Genomic DNA, 19,545 nt, shown 5'->3' on the forward strand with positions numbered 1-19,545 from the left:
ATTGAGTTCATGTGCATCCTGTTTCCATTTATCATCCATGAGATGTTTCTACAACTTGATTGAGCAAAAACCAAGCCATGAGGTCGAAGGAATTGTCCGTAGAGCTCCAAGACGGGATTGTGTTGAGGCACAGATCTGGGGAAGGGTACCAAAAAATGTCTTCAGCATTGAATGTCCCCAAGAACACAGTGGCCTCCATCATTCTTAAATGGAAGAAGTTTGGAACCAGGAAGACTCTTCCTAGAGCTGGCCTCCTGGCCAAACTGAGCAATTGGGGGAGAAGGGCCTTGGTCTGGGAGGTGACCATGAACCTGATGGTCACTCTGACAGAGGTCCAGAGTTCCTCTGGGGAGTTGGGAGAACCTTCCAGATGGACAACCATCTCTGCAGCACTCCACCAATCAGGCCTTTGCAGTACAGTTGCCAGGCGGAAGACACTCTTCAGTAAAAGGCACATGACAGCCCGCTTGGAGTTTGCCAAAAGGCACCTGAAGACTCTCAGACCACGAGAAACAAGATTCTTTGGTCTGATGAAACCAAAATGTAACTTTTTGGCCTGAATGCCAAGCGTGGTGGTGGCAGCATCATGCTAGGGGATGTTTTTCAGCGGCAGGGACTGGGAGACTAGTCAGGATTGAGGGAAAGATGAACAGAGCAAAGTACAGCGAGATCCTTGATGAAAACCTGCTCAGGACTTCAGATTGGGGTGAAGGTTTTTTTTTTTTTTTCACCTTTATTTAACCAGGTAGGCCAGTTGAGAACAAGTTCTCATTTACAACTGCGACCTGGCCAAGATAAAGCAAAGCAGTGCGACAAAAACAACAACACAGAGTTACACATAAACAAACGTACAGTCAATAACACAAAAGAAAAGAAAAATAGACAAATCTATGTACAGTATGTGCAAATGTAGAAAGGAGGTAGGCAATAAATAGGCCATAGAGGTGAAAATAAATACAATTTAGCATTAATACTGGAGTGATAGATGTCAGATGATGATGAGCAAGTAGAGATACTGGGGTGCGAAAGAGCAAGAGTTCACCTTCCAACAGGACAATGACCCTAAGCACACAGCCAAGACAACACAGGAGTTGCTTTGGGACAAGTCTCTGAATGTCCTTGAGTGGCCCAGCAAGAGTCCGGACTTGAACCCGATCGAACATCTTTTTGAGAGATTTGAAAATAGCTGTGCAGCGACACTCCCCAACCAACCTGACAGAGCTTGAGAGAAGAATGGGAGAAACTCCCCAAATACAAGTGTTCCAAGCTTGTAGTGTCGTACCCAAAAAGACTCAAGGTTGTAATTGCTGCCAAAGATGCTTCAACAAAGTACCTTGTAAAGGGTCTGAATAATTAGGAAAATGTGATATTTCAACAAAAAAATAGCTTTGTCATTATGGGTTATTGTGTGTATATTGATGAGGGGGGAAAACAATTTAATACATTTTAGAATAAGGCTGTAACGTAACAAAATGTGGAAAAAGTCAAGGGGTCTGAATACTTTCCGAATGCACTGTATCTACAATACAAAATGTATGATACCACCATACATCTGAGCTGGGCTTGGGTCATTGATAAGACATTGTCTCAACACAACCTTATAATGCTGTGAAAGGATCCAGGAACCCAAATGATTTGGGTGGATCCCATCCTCCTAATAAAACGTGTTTTGTTTCCAAAAAGGTATCGAAATTGTCAACAAAAGGCAAACCCATTGAGCTGCGATAATCACGTAGCCAGTTGTGAAGAGAGAATCCTGCTGAAGCTTTCAATGCCACGATTCAGAGAGGGCAAAGGGCCAGATATGATGGCTTTTATTAGTGTCTAGCAGAGAATCAATCAGCTCTTTAAAATCCAATTTCAACTGTTCAGAGCTGCCCTTCATAATGTCATTAAAGCCCACATGGACTATGTTCTGGGTGGATCTTCTGCTGGACTGGGGTAACATATTTAGTAGGGGCATCCATCTGCAAGCTTGTCATGTTCTTTTTGTTTTTGATAGTCCAAGATTCTCCACTAACAAAAAGTATGTTGATGAATTTGATTATAATTCATGCAAAAATATTACATCCATAAAATGAAATGTTTTAAGAAAAAACCCTCCTATTCAATATTTTTAAAGGTAGATTTAAATAATTACTTTGCCACTTTGAATACTATTCTCTGTAAGAATAAGGTAATACAATCAATGGATGCTCTTAGGCTTTTCTAATTTCTTTGAATGTAAAAACCATGTATGTGTTTCTGTTTTCTGTTTGTTTTTGATGTTTTGTGTCACAGAAATCTATACATCCTTCTCACATTTGAATTTGTATTCTTCAAAATGTATCGAATTGTATTTTATCGTTAACACACATACCACAGTTTTATAATGAAAAAGCACTAAAAGTATAGATCATAGCCATAATATTCTTCCCGTAACAACCAGGGACCCTCATTAGAGACTGTATTATGGACCTATGGAGAAATATGGACCACCACTACAGATTGTCCTGACCTCTACTGGAGGCTTGTTATTGACCTGGAACTGGCCTGGTAGGCCACACCTGCTTAGGCCCCTCTAAAGTTGAAGTAGAGCCAGCAGAGGCCCCTTGATTGCCCTCCTTAGGGAGTTGGAAAGGACTAGGCCTACTCTCCCTGATGTATTATGAGAAACACTAATACTATTTATATTTTTACCATAGTGGACAGAACTGCAGCATTTACCATCAGGATTAGTATTTAGTACTGTTCTGATTGGAAATCAGGAGTAATTGTCGATGGTGGAGTTAACTGATATCCACAGGGCACTGATTTTAGTCTATATAATCCTGTGACGTGAAAAATAATCCTCCTGATGAAAACCTAACCACATTACAGGTTTCCTCTAGCGAGTCTGCGCCCCATCCCTGGTGGAAGTCTAGACACACCGCTTGTCAGGTGATGCTAATATTCCCCGCCGCTTGAACTGTTGTGACTTCTGTGCTGACAAACGGCTCTTCAAATGATCTCACAGCGAATACGGAGCGCTTCATTACGAAGGCTGGCCCTGCGGTTCTTGTACGGAAAGTCACCGGCAATTAACCTCAGAACGGACGAGAGGCCCTCACTGTGGCGTTTTCAGCTCTTAGGACGATTGGTTGTGACAAAAAGAAAGGAAACAATAATACATTGCATAAGCCGGGATGTTTACGTAGCTGCGTGGCAGAGCCTGAGTCGAAAACAAACAGCCCTTCACAGAGTTATGGGTGGCATGTAAACCAGCGGGTTGGGACGCTTTAGTCAGCTAATGTGTGTTTACGTGTTTGGCCCCGGTTGGATTGAAGGAGCTGAGCTGTACACAGATGCTGCATTCCTGTGGCTCTCTGGCCCTGCTATGGTGGATGGGACTGGGAGGTATCCTTGACTCCTCTAGTGGTGGTGAGAGCTCAGCGCTCTGTTCACACATCCTGCAACACACACACACATCCGGCCCTGAGGCGGTATCAAAAACACTAGCTCAGTGTCCTGTGTTCTACCAGTGCTCTGTACAGGGCCTGTGAAGTGGCTGAGTGCAAGTGTCTCAATGGGCGACATGGCAGGAAGGAGACAGACACAAAGGTGTGTGAGGAGGCCTGAAGAGAGGAGCTGTGCTGGATCTGTTTCAGTCAGGCCCAAAGCTAGCATCACGTCATGTGAAAGAACCCCCCCTCCTGTGGGTGCGGCCCCATCCAGGGCCTCTCGCCTTACAGCTGGCCTCATTGGGCCCCGGTAATTTCTCACCACGATCTGGTTAGCCTGATCACAAAGCACTCTGCACAGCCCAGGTTGGCTAGCCGTCGGCCAGGTGAAAGGGGACTTCCACACTGTGAGAGCTCCTCATAGACCCACCTGTACTCTCTGTTTTGAGGAATGACACGCTGACTTATGTTACTCATAAGCAAATTGTATTAATATTTGTATGACCTAGAAACTTGAAGGCTAGAAATGTTCATGTTTAGGATTATATTTATTTACTTTTTTTCCAAACAACTCTCTCAAATTCCAGGCCATGTGATTTGAATATCATAGGAGAACAAAATCAGAGTTTATTTCTTGCCTTGTCAGTTGTGACATATTACTAAACAACTGGTTTGTTTGAGAAGCCGGACCCGCCCTCCCTCTGGGCGGTTTGTTTCTCTCTCTTCAAGGCCGTGTTGTTGCTTTTAATTGAAAGCGACATCCAGCTTTATATCAGGCAAAGCTGTCACACATTTCTCTCTTTCACACTCACAGCTTCACTGTTGTTTCCTCAACGGTCTTTATGTGGCGGCACATTGAATGTTTCAGGAGGGGGAAAAGGAAAGGGCATTTTGCTGATAGTTTTGCTGATGACCAGACTTTGTTGTGTATTTGCTGGTGCCTTCGCTGTATTTTCGTGGTGACCAGTCTTCGCTGCATGTGTTTTTTCTGGTGACCAGCCTTCGCTGTCACAAAACCAGCGTCAAGTCACATCATGCCGCCTTGCAAAGTGATGTTTAATTCCTATTGGAATCCAGACAGTGGGGATATCCAACAATTTGATCTTTTATTCACCCACAATATGCATTCAGAATGACTGCCAGGGTTAGAAAGATGAATAAATGAGACTACCTGAACCATCTAAACTGAAACAACCATTTCAGTAACGGGTGCAATAAGTCCAGCTGGCAGATTTAATTAGTTTTGCAAAATGTATCTTATTTATCTTTGTGTAGCATAAGATTAATTAGTCAATCAATGTACGTGCAAAAACACAAAGATATTGAAACAAACAATTATAAAAATCAGCATGCTGGGAAATATGATAATGATGGGTGTGGTCAGACCATCATGGACTAGCTTGGTCACGAGTATACCACTGTCAACAGCATAAGCTGGTATGTATCCAAACACAGCAGAGTTTGGTAACCAGCATAACTAGCTAGACCATGCTGGTCAGACCAGCTAGACCAGGGATGGCCAACAGGTGGCCCGCGTTTTTGGGGAGGAACTCAGTCGGGAACTCAACTTTCTGTTGAGAGTTAGAATTGTACAATACACAAGGTGCAATTTCTAAATTTGCTTGTGCATCAGCAGTTTGTCTCTTGTTATGTCAGTCACTGACAGTCACTCAATTATCCCATTTTAAATTGGTAAATTAGTCTGGCAAGCTATCTATGCTTAGTCATTCTTACTCAGATATCATATTAAAAACTTAAAACAAATCTCTCCACCTTTTGGAAAATGTGTAGAATTGCAGGAAATTAACAAAACTTAACTTAGGGCCCCCAAAAGGCTAGGGCCGGCCCTGACTGCATGTGTGTGTATGGATGGAGGAATGCAGAACCGTGCGCCACTGAGGCCCCTCATGACGAGTTCATATTTTCCATAATATATACAAAATATTAGGGCTGGTGCCAAGTAGACATTTGTTGGTCCAACAAAGCACTTGTTGGTCATATGTTGTGTATTGCCCATTGGCAGAGAGTTGGTACACACCTGTGTGGCAATGATGGAACTCTTGTCAAGGTGTAGTGAGAAGTGCTACTGGAATAGACTCCCTATCTTGTATCTTTCCCAGAGGCTGCAGCAGTAAGACATGTGCCTTTGTCCAGGTTCCAGGAGAGTCATCTCTCAGTCCTCTCAGCATTCATACGCGTGCTACTCAGGAACATCCTCTCCTCTTTATCCCCCTAACACCCTAACAATTCCCCCAACAATAGTGTACTCGGAACAATCCAGTGTATCCCATTTCTATGCTCCACGCTTGGCAAGGTTTCAACACATAGCTTGGGAGGAAATAATAGCTGTCACAATCACATACATTTACACTGAGCTCCAAAAGTATTGGGACAGTGACATTTGTTGTTGTTGTTTTTGCTCTGTACTCCAGCACTTTGGATTTGAAATGATACAATGACTGAGGTTAAAGTGCAGACTGTCAGCTTCAATTTGAGGGTATTTTCATCCTTATCGGGGGAACCGTTTAGAAATTACTGCAGTTTTTGCTGTTTCTTTTGGTTGTGTATTTTGTGCCGAATAGAAATCAATGGTAAATATTGTAGTGTCATTTTAGAGTCACTTTCATTGTAAAAAAAACAATAGAATATGTTTCTACATGAATGTGGATGCTTTCATGATTACAGATAGTCCTGAATGAATCGTGAATAATGATTAGTCAAAGTTAGACGCTCAAATATCATACCTCCAAGACATGCTAACCTCTCACCTTTACAATAACAGGGGAGGTTAGCATTTTTTGGGGGGTATGATATTTATGCTTTTAACTTTTCATTCAGGATTATCCAGAATCTGTACGTTTTAGGTCATTTCATCACCAATATGGGTTTAGATCGAAGTACTGTGCGCCCCTGTCTCCGCCTGGCTCAATCTGATCTGCTTTTGATAAAACACAAAACCTACCACAGAGATCAGGAGGTCTATGCAGATGTGATTGATCTGTTCTAAATATTTTCTAAACATTGAATATAAATTACAGAAGACATCAGATCAAGTTGATTAATTATTTTGTTAGTCGAAAGCAGTAGGCCTACTATTTTCTAGTCTACAGCAGTACCTACAAATGTTTGTGTGTGTGAGATCTGTCTTACAAACATGTAAGCACGCAGGTGACCTTTGTCTGCTCATTAAGAAGGAAGACGCCAGTACTAATTAATGGAGTTTGAAAGAGTTTCTGCTCTTTCCTAGATCTTGAACATATTCTATATATTTATCTGTATCGTACAGGTTATAATATTCTCTAACATATCTAAAGTGTTATTGAGTGTTAGTCTTTGCTAAGTGTTTATTGGCTTAGTTTGACAAAGTGCTTTCTAATTACACAAGCGTTTCCTGTCACCTGGTCGCTGCCAGGAGAAATATAAATGCTCAGCTGTAGAGCTTTATTTTGAATTCAAAATGGCCACCTGTCTCTGCAAGGGTTAGTTGGGGCTTCTGTGAGTCCCAGGGACTAGTCATGACTGATTTTCAGTCTTTATCTTCTTTTGACTAGTTTTTTTCTTAGTTTATTATTTAATTTGAGCCTGGTCCAGCAATCTTGTTGGCTTTTGTATAATTTTGTAAATACCTGCACCTGTTCCAAATGCCTTAAATAAAAACCATGCACTGGATCTTCTGCTTCCTGCCTTTCCTTGATCACCAGCCTGACATCTCAAACCATCCAGGGCCAGAAGGGGGCCTACCATCCACCCTTACACACACACCCACATACCCTGCTGTACTGTGTGCTCTGGCAGTGGCAGCAAGGACCCATGTGTTAATGCTTATGCCACTCCTCATGCCATTAGTCAAACGTTACTAGAACCACCGCACAGCATTACAGACCTGACAGTATATTACAGAATAGGCTACAAAAAAATGGACTTGGAGGAATGGTGTTGAGATGACTGCTGATCCAAGAAAACCATTATTTTCCTCTAACTATAAACACAAACTGAGAAACGTGGCCTTTGGCCCCTGGGGCGCCAACATTTACTTCTCTGTAATTCCTCTGTTATCGTGGTACTTCTCCCCAACGTCTTCATATATATATATAGTCTATGGGGCATGCTCGGTAGGCAGTGGTATGTAATGGATGAGTGTAGCGCTGGTGGGAACAATACACTGGTACTGTGTCTGGCCTAATTAGAATCACATGTGGTTCATCACTCACTGTAGCGTATGTATGGCACTGAGCGAGTGATACCCAGGGAGGGAGAAAGGGATGGAACCGAGGAAGGCGGTTTGAGTGTAGAGAAGAATGGGTGTCGCAGTATAACAGTGCAGAGGAGAGAAAACAGATGTGGGTGTCAGTGACACAGGGCCTAGTGCAGTATACGTCTGAAGTGGCGCGTGATGCTGCTCTGCTGTGGGGTAGAGATATGAGACAAATTAGATTAAACTCAGAGGACAGAGTGGTGGTGATTAGGACTACTCTCCCTCCATAACTGTGTTGGTGGGATGCCGTTTTGTGTCATATATAAATATATAGTACCAGTCAAACGTTTGGACACATTTACTCATTCCAGGGTTTTTCTTTATTTTCACTATTTTCTACATTGTAGAATAATAGTGAAGACATCAAAACTATGAAATAACACATAGTAACCAAAAAAGTGTTAAACAAATCAAAATATTTTATATTTGAGATTCTTCAAAGTAGCCACCCTTTGCCTTGATGACAGCTTTGCACACTCTTGGCATTTTCTTTTTACTGAGGAGTGGCTTCCGTCTGGCCACCATAAAGGCCTGATTGGTGGAGTGCTACAGAGACGGTTGTCTTTCTGGAAGGTTCTCCCATCTCCACAGAGGATGCTTCAAGATGGCCACCATTGTTCCTGTACCCAAGAAGGCAAAGATAACTGAACTAAATGACTACCGCCCCGTAGCACTCACTTCTGTCATCATGAAGTGCTTTGAGAGACTAGTCAAGGACCATATCACCTCCTCCTTACCGGCCACCCTAGACCCACTTCAGTTTGCATACCACCCCAACAGGTCCCCAGACGATGCAATCGCCATCACACTGCCCTATCCCATCTGGACAAGAGGAATACCTATGTAAGAATGTTGTTCATTGAGGACAGCTCAGCATTCAACACCATAGTACCCTCCAAGCTCATCATCAAGCTGAAGGCCCTGGGTCTCAACCCTGCCCTGTGCAATTGGGTCCTGGACTTTCTGACGGGCTGCCCCCAGGTGGTGAAGGTAGGAAACATCTCCACTTCGCTGACCCCTAACACTGGGGCCCCACAAGGATGCATGCTCAGCCCCCTCCTGTACTCCCTGTTTACTCACGACTGCGTGGCCATGTACGCCTCCAACTCAATCATCAAGTTTGCAGACAACACAATAGTAGTGGGCTTGATTGCCAACAACGACGAAACCGTTTGCAGGGAGGAGGTTAGAGCACTCGGAGTGCGGTGTCAGGAAAACAACCTCTAACTCAACGTCAACAAAAAAAAGGAGATGATCGTGGACTTCAGGAAACAGCAGAGGGAGCACCCCCCTATCCACATCGAATGGACAGCAGTGGAGAAGGTGGAAAGTTTTAAGTTCCTCGGCGAACACATCACAGACAAAGTGAAATGGTCTACCCACACAGACAGTGTGGTGAAGAAGGCGTAACAGCGGAGGCTCAGGAGGCTGAAGAAATTTGGCTTGTCACCCAAAACCCTGACAAACTTTTACAGATGCACATTCGAGAGCATCCTGTCTTGCTGTATCACCGCCTGGTGCGGCAACTGCACCACCCTCAACAGCAAAGCTCTCCAGAGGGTGGTGCGGTCTGCACAACGCATCACTGTTGTACAAACTACCTGCCCTCCATGACACCTACAGCACCCGATGTCACAGGAAGGCCAAAAAGATCATCAAGGACAAGAACCACCCGAGCCACTGCCTGTTCACATCGCTACCATCCAGAAGGCGAGGTCAGTACAGGTGCATCAAAGCTTGGACCGATAGACTGAAAAACAGCTTCTTTCTCAAGGCCATCAGACTGCTAAACAGCAATCACTAACTCAGAGAGGCTACTGCCTACATTGAGACTCAATCACTTTCCACTTTAATAAATGGATCACTAGTCACTTTAAATAATGCCACTTTAATAATGTTACATATCTTACATTACCCATATCATATGTATATACTGTATTTTAAACCATCTGTCGCATCTTGCCTATGCCGCTTGGCCATCACTCATCCATATATTTATATGTACATATTCTCATTCACCCCTTTAGATTTGTGTGTATTAGGTAGTTGTTGGGGAATTGTTAGATTACTTGTTAGATATTACTTCACTGTTTGAACTAGAAGCACAAGTATTTCGCTACACTCACATTTAAATCTGCTAACCATGTGTATGTGATCAATAACATTTGATTTGATGAGGAACTCTGGAGATCTGTCAGAGTGACCATCAGGTTGTTGGTCACCTCCCTGAACAAGGCCTTTCTCCCCAGATTGCTCAGTTTGGTCGGGCGGCCAGCTCTAGGAAGTTCCAAACTTATTCTATTTAAGAATGATGGAGGCCACTGTGTTCTTGGGGACCTTCAATGTTACAGAAATGTTTTGGTACCCTTCCCCAGATCTGTGCCTCAACACAATCCTGTCTCGGACCTCTATGGACAATTCCTTCGACCTCGTGGCTTAGTTTTTGCTCTGACATGCACTGTCAGCTGTTTGGACCTTGTATAGACAAGAGTGTGCCTTTCCAAATCATGTCCAATCAATTGAATTTACCACAGGTGGACTCCAATCAAGTTGTCGAAACATCTCAAGGTTGATCTATGGAAACAGGATGCACCTGAGCTCAATTTCGAGTGTCATAACAAAGGGTCTGAATACTTTTGTAAATAACTTATTTCTGTTTTTAAAAATGTATGAAAATCTGATTTTGCTTTGTCAGTATGGGGTATTGTGTGTAGATTGATGAGGGGGAGAAAACTATTTAATACATTTTTGAATAAGGCTGTAATGTAACAGAATGTGGAAAAGTCAAGGGGTGTGAATACTTTCCGAATGCATTGTAGACTGGCCAGGTTAATCCAGGTTAAAGCTATCATCCCTTATTGATTTCTCTTGTTAAATCCACTTCAATCAGTGTAGATAAAGGGAGGAGACAAATGAGACATGGATTGTGTACGTGTGCCATTCTGAGGGTGAACGGGCAAGACAAAATATTTTGGTGCCTTTGAATGGGGTATGGTAGTAGGTGCCTGGTGCACTGGCTTGTGTCAAGAACTGCAATGCTACTGGGTTTTTCACGCTCAACAGTTTCCTGTGTGTATCAAGAATGGTCCACCACCCAAAGGACATCCAGCCAACTTCACACAACTGTGGGAAGCATTTGAGTCCACATGTGCCAGCATCCCTGTGGAACGCTTTGGCTCACTTCCCTGTCGGTCATAACTTGAGGTTGATTTTATGACTGATGGATGGAGGACTGGAGAGAGGGATTGTCATCAATCCAATGGGGATCTAGGTCACTTAGAGAGGGGGAAATGGATAAAGGGAGAGATTGCTCTGTGCGGTTTTACCCCATCTCTATTCCAGATGTTCGGCATTCTGACTTTTCTAATCGCCGCCCACGTCTCATCTCCCTCTACACACACCTTTCCACATTAGCACAGATGTCTGTTAGCATGACTGGAGGACCGGGTGCCCGTTGTATGTTGGGATGGATATTAGCCCAAAGGGAGAAGTTATGATTCTTCAGATAAGAAAAAATGGCAGGTTGCTTCGGTCTCCCTGTAGGGTAGTAATTGTCTGCCTTGTCCAGAGACATCAGAATCAGAACTAGAGAATCATGAGAATGTGTGAATTAAACTGATAGCTTAGGTTATGGTACGGTTCAATATGACATGTTACAGAAAGCTCTGGTCATTGCTAATGTATGCTTTCTTTTTCCTTCCCAGTTGAGATACCAGCATGGCCTGTCCACTCCAGACCTACGCCAGACCCTGCCCAACCTCAAGAACTTCTTGGAGCACGGCCTTCTGGTCCGATGGTGAGTACCTGTACTAGTCCACTCTCCCACTGTCTTAGTACTATTAAGCTACCCCACCTAGCATTTTTGCCCCCACTATCTCTACTCTATATCTTTTTCACTTCACAGTCCGGTTGCACCAGTTGGTCGTTAGTGCGTCAGTTACAACCCACTAACGACCAACTGGTGCAATTGGACTATGCCCGACGTAAAATGCGCTCTATGCCGGACCAAAAAGTTATACCTATTGCACCACCTGGGCGTAAACCCTTCAATGAGCTACAACTGGGCGTAGGGTGTTAAATTGGGACTATCTTCAGCATGATACCCACAAAAAATTATATAAATCTATATTTTCAAAAGGATGTGAGTCTCGTGTTCATATTTCACAGCCTCCGCAGGCTTCAAAAGCAAAATAATACACTTGATTGATGCTACATTATAGCATGTGTCTGATCAGTATTAGATGAGCAAACGAATAGATTAGCTACCCCTTATTTGCACAGCCAGAGATCAAATAACCTATAGCCTAACCGACATAACCGTAAAAACAAATAACCGTTTTTGGAATGAACAGCTGACTGAAGACGGGACGGCTGGGCATTCGTGCAGTTGAGTCCGTTTCTGGCTTAAGATGGACTTTTAACAACATAATGAAACTTTGTTTCTCCTTGCTTAAACAAGCAAGGTGTTGTTGCAAACGTTGAATGGGGCACTATCAATAAAATGTCACTACGGTGCAGAGCGTTCAATTTGGATGCTGGGGGACAAGGAGCGGGAAAAATCCATATATTAGCCGCGTCATTGTTTAAGCCGCGAGGTTCAAAGCCTGGGAAAAAAGTTGCGGCTTATAGTCCGGAATTTACGGTAGCCTTATTGACCTGATCTGTTGTTAGCTAGCTAGACTTGTCTGTCAGCAGCAATTGTGATTAAAAAACAATGTTGAAAAGGGGATGTTAGGTAACTTCGCTAGGTAGGCCTATATTGGTTGGAGAAAATAGTACATTAGGTTTACTTACCGCTGTATGTTTAGCCAACTGTACAAAGACAGTTTCAACAGGTAGCTTGCAAAGTAAACATTTTCAGCTAACAGTACATCGGCAAAGGATGTACAAAGGATGGGAAGTTAACCTAAACCACTTGTTTTATATCGATAAAATATCTAATGGTGGTAAATATTGAGAGGTATATTGTGAGGCTATCCTCATGTTTCTGAAATTATATGATCAATTGATGTTTACTGATGACAGTAAACAGTTACTGATCGGCAGACTCAACAGCCTTGGTTTCTCTAATGACTGCCTCACCTGGTTCACTAACTACTTCTCAGATAGAGTTCAGTGTGTCAAATCAAAGGGCCTGTTGTCCGGACCTCTGGAAGTCTCTATGGGGGTGCCACAGGGTTCAATTCTCGGGCCGACTCCTTTCTCTGTATATATCAATGATGTCGCTCTTGCTGCGGGTGATTCTTTGATCCACCTCTACGCAGACGACACCATTCTGTATACATCTGGCCCTTCTTTGGACACTGTGTTAACAAACCTCCAAACGAGTTTCAATGCCATGCAACTCTCCTTCTGTGGCCACCAACTGCCCTTAAATGCTAGTAAAACGAAATGCATGCTCTTCAACCGATCGCTGCCCGCACCTGCCTGCCCGACTAGCATCACTACTCTGGAGGGTTCTGACTTAGATTATGTGGACAACTATAAATACCTAGGTGTCTGGCTAGACTGTAAACTCTCCTTCCAGACTCACATTAAGCATCTCCAATCCAAAATTAAATCTAGAATTGGCTTCCTATTTCGCAGCAAAGCCTCCTTCACTCATGCTGCCAAACATACCCTCGTAAAACTGACTATCCTACCGAATCTTGACTTCGGCGATGTCATTTACAAAATAGCCTTCAACACTCTACTCAGCAAATTAGATAGTCTGTCACAGTGCCATCCGTTTTGCCATCAAAGCCCCATATACTACCCAGCACTGTGACCTGTATGCTCTCGTTGGCTGGTCCTACATATTTGTCGCCACACCCACTGGCTCTAGGTCATCTATAAGTCTTTGCTAGGTAAAGCTCTGCCTTATCTCAGCTCACTGGTCACCATAGCAACACCCAGCCGTAGCACGCGCTCCAGCAGGTATATTTCACTGGTCATCCCCAAAGCCAACACCTCCTTTGGCCGCCTTTCCTTCCAGTTCTCTGCTGCCAATGACTGGAACGAATTGCAAAAATCACTGAAGTTTGAGACTTATAGCTCCCTCACTAACTTTAAGCCTCAGCTGTCAGAGCAGCTTACCGATCGCTGCAGCTGTACACAACCCATCTGTAAATAGCCCGTCCAACCAACTACCTACCTCATCCCCATATTTGTTTTTGCTCTTTTGCACACCAGTATTTCTACTTGCACATCCTCATCTGCACATATATCACTCCAGTGTAAATTGCTAAATTGTAATTACTTCGCCACTATTGGCCTATTTATTGCCTTACCTCCTTACTTAATTTGCACACACTGTATATATATTTTTCTATTGTGTTATTGACTGTACTTTTGTTTATCTCATGTGTTACTCTGTGTTATTGTTTTTGTCGCACTGCTTTGATTCATCTTGGCCAGGTCACAGTTGTAAATGAGAACTTGTTCTCAACTGGTCTTACAGGTTTAATAAAGGTGAAATAAAAAAATGACTCTGATAGAGCTAAATGTGTGCAATTGTTTTGCATGGAATAATCTGAAATGTGTAGTTCTGACTATGCTCTTCAAGAGGTGATGGTATTACAACCAAATAGTTAACATTATTTAACAATTGCTTGAAAATAGCACACAGTTGTCAATGGTTTTAGCAGAACTAGTAATCTCCTTGCCCCCCATCAGGCAAATCGAACACTCTGTACCTTATTGTGACATTTTATTGATAATGACCTATAGAATGGCTTGGAACCTCTAACCCTGGCAACACTCACAATGGCTGCCTGGTATTGAGGCAATAATCTAACAGTGAAATGCTTACTTATGGGCCCTTCCCAAAAATGAAAAAAATATCCCTTGGCTGAGAAGCAACCCCACACATGAATGGTCTCAGGATGCTTTACTGTTGGCATGACACAGGTCTGATGGTAGCGCTCACCTTGTCTTCTCCGGACAAGCTTTTTTCCGGATGCCCCAAACAATCGGAAAGGGGATTCACCAGAGAAAATTACTTTACCCCAGTCCTCAGCAGTCCAATCCCTGTACCTTTTGCAGAATATCAGTCTGTCCCTGATGTTTTTCCTGGAGAGAAGTGGCTTCTTTGCTGCCCTTCTTGACACCAGGCCATCCTCAAAAAGTCTTCGCCTCACTGTGCGTGCAGATGCACTCACACCTTCCTGCTGCCATTCCTGAGCAACTACTGGTGGTGCCCCGATCCCGCAGCTGAATCAACTTTAGGAGACGGTCCTGGCACTTGCTGGACTTTCTTGGGCGCCCTGAAGTCTTCTTCACAACAATTGAACCGCTCTCCTTGAAGTTCTTGATGATCCGATAAATGGTTGATTTAGATGCAATCTTACTGGCAGCAATATCCTTGCCTGTGAAGCCCTTTTTGTGCAAAGCAATGATGACGGCACGTGTTTCCTTGCAGGTAACCATGGTTGACAGAGGAAGAACAATGATTCCAAGCACCACCCTCCTTTTGAAGCTTCCAGTCTGTTATTCGAACTTAATCAGCATGACAGAGTGATCTCCAGCCTTGTCCTCATCAACACTCACACCTATGTCAACGAGAGAATCACTGACATGATGTCAGCTGGTCCTTTTGTGGCAGGGCTGAAATGCAGTGGAAATGTTTTTTGGGGGATTCAGTTCATGTGCATGGCAAAGAGGGACTTTTCATTTCATCTGATCACTCTTCATAACATTCTGGAGTATATGCAAATTGCCATCATACAAACTGAGGCAGCAGACTTTGTGAAAATTAATATTTGTCTAATTCTCAAAACCTTTGGCCTTGACTGTACTACTCCCTTCATAGAACAGTGCAAACTGGCTCTAACCAGACTAGAAAGAAGAGTGGGAGGCCCCGGTGCACAACTGAGCAAGAGGACAAGTACATTAAAGTAGTCTAGTTTGAGAAACAGACGCCTCTCAAGTCCTCAACTGGAAGCTTCATTAAATAGTACCTCCAAAACACCAATCTCGATGTCAACAGTGAAGAGGAGACTCTGGGATGCTGGACTTCTAGGCAGAGTTCCTCTGTCCAGTGTCTGTGTTCTTTTGCCCATCTTAATTGACTTTTTATTGGCCAGTCTGGGATATGGCTTTTTCTTTGCAACTCTGCCTAGAAGGCCAGCATCCCGGAGTTGCCTCTTCACTTGTCGATAAGTATTCAACCCCTTTGTTATGCCAAGCCTAAATAAGTTCAGTAGTAAAAATTGAATTGTATTTGTCACATGCGCAGAATACAACAGGTGTAGAGCTTACCGTGAAAGCCTTTAACCTACAATGCAGTTTTAAGAAAATAAGAGTTAAGAAAATATTTACTAAATAAACTAAAGTAAAAAAAGTAACACAATAAAATAATAATGACGAGGCTATATACAGAGTGTACCGGTACCGAGTCAATGTGCGGGGGTACAGGTTAGTCGAGATAATTGAGGTAATATGTACATGTAGGTAGGGGTAAAGTGACTATGCGTAGATAATAAACAGCCGGTAGCAGCGTAATTGTTTAAATATTTTTATTAAATCAAAAATGCAAATAGTCCGTTTAGCCATTTGATTAATTGTTCAGAAGTCTTATGGCTTGGGGATAGAAGCTGTTAAGGAGCCTTTTGGACTTAGACCTGGCGCTCCAGTACCGCTTGCCGTGCAGTAGCAAAGAAAACAGTCTATGACTTGGGTGGCTGGAGTCTTTGACAATATTATGGGCCTTCTTCTGACACCGCCTAGTATAGAGGTCCTGGATGGTTGGAAGCTTGGCCCCAGTCATGTACTGGGCCGTACACACTTGCCTCTGTAGCACCTTACAGTCAGATGCCGAGCAGTTGTCATACCAGGCGGTGATGCAACCAGTCAGGATGCTCTTGATGGTGCAGCTGTATAACTTTTTGGAGAGCTGGGGACCCTTGCCAAATCATTTGTTGTGCCCTCTTCTCGACTGTCTTGGTGTGTTTGGACCATGATAGTTTGTTGGTGATGTGGACACCAAGTAACTTGAAGCTCTCTTGTGTCGTCGGCAAACTTAATGATGGTGTTGGAGTCGTGCGCGGCCACTTAGTCGTGGGTGAACAGGGAGTACAGGAGGGGACTAAGCACGCACCCATGAGGGCCCCCCCATGTTGATGATCAGTGTGGCAGATGTGTTGTTGCCTACCCTTACCACCTGGGGGCAGCCAATCAGGAAGTCCAGGATCCAGTTGCAGAGGGAGGTGTTTAGTCCCAAGGTCCTTCGCTTAATAATGACTTTGTGGGCACTATGGTGTTGAACGCTGAGCTACAGTCAATGAAAAGCATTCTCATATAGGTCTTCCTTTTGTCCAGGTGGGAATGGCAGTGTGGAGTGCAATTGAGATTGCGTCATCTGTGGATCTGTTGGGGTGGGATGCGAATTGGAGTGGGTCTAGGGTTTCCGGGATGATGGTGTTGATGTGAGCCATGGCCAGCCTTTCAAAACACTTCATGGCTACAGACATGAGTGCTACGGGACAATAGTCATTTAGTCAGGTTACCTTGGCGTTCTTGGACACAGGGACTGTGGTGTTCTGCTTGAAACATGTAAGTATTACAGACTCGGTCAGGGAGATGTTGAAAATGTCAGTGAAGACACTTGCCAGTTGGTCAGTGCATGCTTTGAGTACATGTCCTGGTAATCCATCTGGGCCCGCGGCCTTGTGAATGTTGACCTGTTTAAAGGTCTTATTCACATCGGCTACGGAGAGCTTGATCACAAAGTCGTCCAGAACAGCTGTTGATCTCATGCATAGTTCAGCGTTCTAGTCTCAAATCGCACATAGAAGGTATTTAGCTTGTCTGGTAAACTTGCGTTGCTGGACAGCTCGCGGCTGACTTTCCCTTTGTAATCCGTGATAGTTTGCAAGCCCTGCCACATCTGACAACGTCAGAGCCGGTGTGGTAGGATTCGATCTTAGTCCTGTATTGATACTTTGCCTGTTTGATGGTTTGTCGGGGGGCGTAGTGGGATTTCTTATAAGCATCCGGATTACTTTCCCACACATTGAAAGCGGCAGCTCTTGCCTTTACGTTAGTGAGGATGTTGCCTGTCATCCATGGCTTGTGGTTGGGATATGTACCATTGGTCACTGTCAATGCAGTTATTAATGAAGCCGGTGACTGATGTGGTAAACTCCTTAATGCCATCAGATGAATCCCGGAACATATTCCACTCTGTGCTAGCGAAACACTTCCTGTAGCTTAGCATCCGCTTCATCGGGCCACGTTCGTATTGAGGGCATCACTGGCACTTCCTGTTTGAGTATTTGCTTGCAAGCAGGAATCAGGAGCTTAGAGTTATGTTCAGATTTGCCAAATGGAGGGTGAGGGAGATCTTTCTATGTATCTCTGTGTGTGGAATAAAAGTGATCTATAGTTTTTTTCACCTCTAGTTGTTCAGGTGACATTAAAGTCACCAGCCACTAGGAGCGCCGCCTCTGGATGACCATTTTCTTGTTTGCTTATGGCCCAATACAGCTCATTGAGTGCAGTCTTAGTGTCAGCATCGGTTTCAAATCAAATCAAATTTATTTTTATATAGCCCTTCGTACATCAGCTGATATTCTCAAAGTGCTGTACAGAAACCCAGCCTAAAACCCCAAACAGCAAGCAAAGCATGTGAAAGAAGCACGGTGGCTAGGAAAAACTCCCTAGGAAAAACTCCCTAGAAAGGCCAAAAACCTAGGAAGAAACCTAGAGAGGAACCAGGCTATGAGGGGTGGCCAGTCCTCTTCTGGCTGTGCAGGGTGGATATTATAACAGAACATGGTCAAAATGTTAAAATGTTAAAATGTTCATAAATGACCAGCATGGTCAAATAATAATAATCATAGTAGTTGTCGAGGGTGCAACAAGCACGTCCGGTGAACAGGTCAGGGTTCCATAGCCGCAGGCAGAACAGTTGAAACTGGAGCAGCAGCACGGCCAGGTGGACTGGGGACAGCAAGGAGTCATCATACCAGGTAGTCCTGAGGCATGGTCCTAGGGCTCAGGTCCTCCGAGAGAAAGACAGAAAGAGAGAAAGAGAGAATTAGAGAGAGCATATTTAAATACACACAGGACACCGGATAAGACAAGAGAAATACTCCAGATGTAACAGACTGACCCTAGCCCCCGACACATAAACTACTGCAGCATAAATACTGGAGGATGAGACAGGAGGGATCAGAAGACACTGTGGCCCCATCCGATGATACCCCCGGACAGGGCCAAACAGGCAGGATATAACCCCACCCACTTTGCCAAAGCACAGCCCCCACACCACTAGAGGGATGTCTCCAACCACCAACTTACCGTCCTAAGACAAGGCCGAGTATAGCCCACAACGATCTCCGCCATGGCACAACCCAAGGGGGGGCGCCAACCCAGACAGGAAGACCACGTCAGTGACTCAACCCACTCAAGTGACGCACCCCTCCCATGGACGGCATGGAAGAACACCAGTAGGCCAGTGACTCAGCCTCTGTAAAAGGGTTAGAGGCAGAGAATCCCAGTGGAAAGAGAGGGAACCGGCAAGGCAGAGACAGCAAGGGCGGTTCGTTGCTCCAGCCTTTCCGTTCACCTTCACACTCCTGGGCCAGACTATACTTAATCATAGGACCTACTGAAGAGATAAGTCTTCAGTAAAGACTTAAAGGTTGAGACTGAGTCTGCGTCTCTCACATTGGTAGGCAGACCATTCCATAAAAATGGAGCTCTATAGGAGAAAGCCCTACCTCCAGCCGTTTGCTTAGAAATTCTAGGGACAATTAGGAGGCCTGCGTCTTGTGACCGTAGCGTACGTGTAGGTATGTACGGCAGGACCAAATCGGAAAGATAGGTAGGAGCAAGCCCATGTAATGCTTTGTAGGTTAGCAGTAAAACCTTGAAATCAGCCCTTGCCTT

General features: G+C 44.1%; 1 protein-coding gene across 4 annotated transcripts in view; it reads left to right on the forward strand.

Moving 5' to 3' along the window:
* The window catches only part of LOC106567946 (UV radiation resistance-associated protein), a 172,881-nt gene that overhangs the window by 130,523 nt on the left and 22,813 nt on the right, over positions 1–19,545 (forward strand). For all 4 annotated transcript variants that reach the window (XM_014137860.2, XM_045692235.1, XM_014137861.2 and 1 more), the window contains one exon: positions 11,379–11,470. In XM_014137860.2, the coding sequence (XP_013993335.2) occupies positions 11,379–11,470 (92 nt within the window). The remainder of the gene's footprint in view (positions 1–11,378; positions 11,471–19,545) is intronic.

Source organism: Salmo salar, chromosome ssa13, assembly GCF_905237065.1.
Source record: "Salmo salar chromosome ssa13, Ssal_v3.1, whole genome shotgun sequence".
Lineage (NCBI taxonomy): Eukaryota > Metazoa > Chordata > Actinopteri > Salmoniformes > Salmonidae > Salmo > Salmo salar.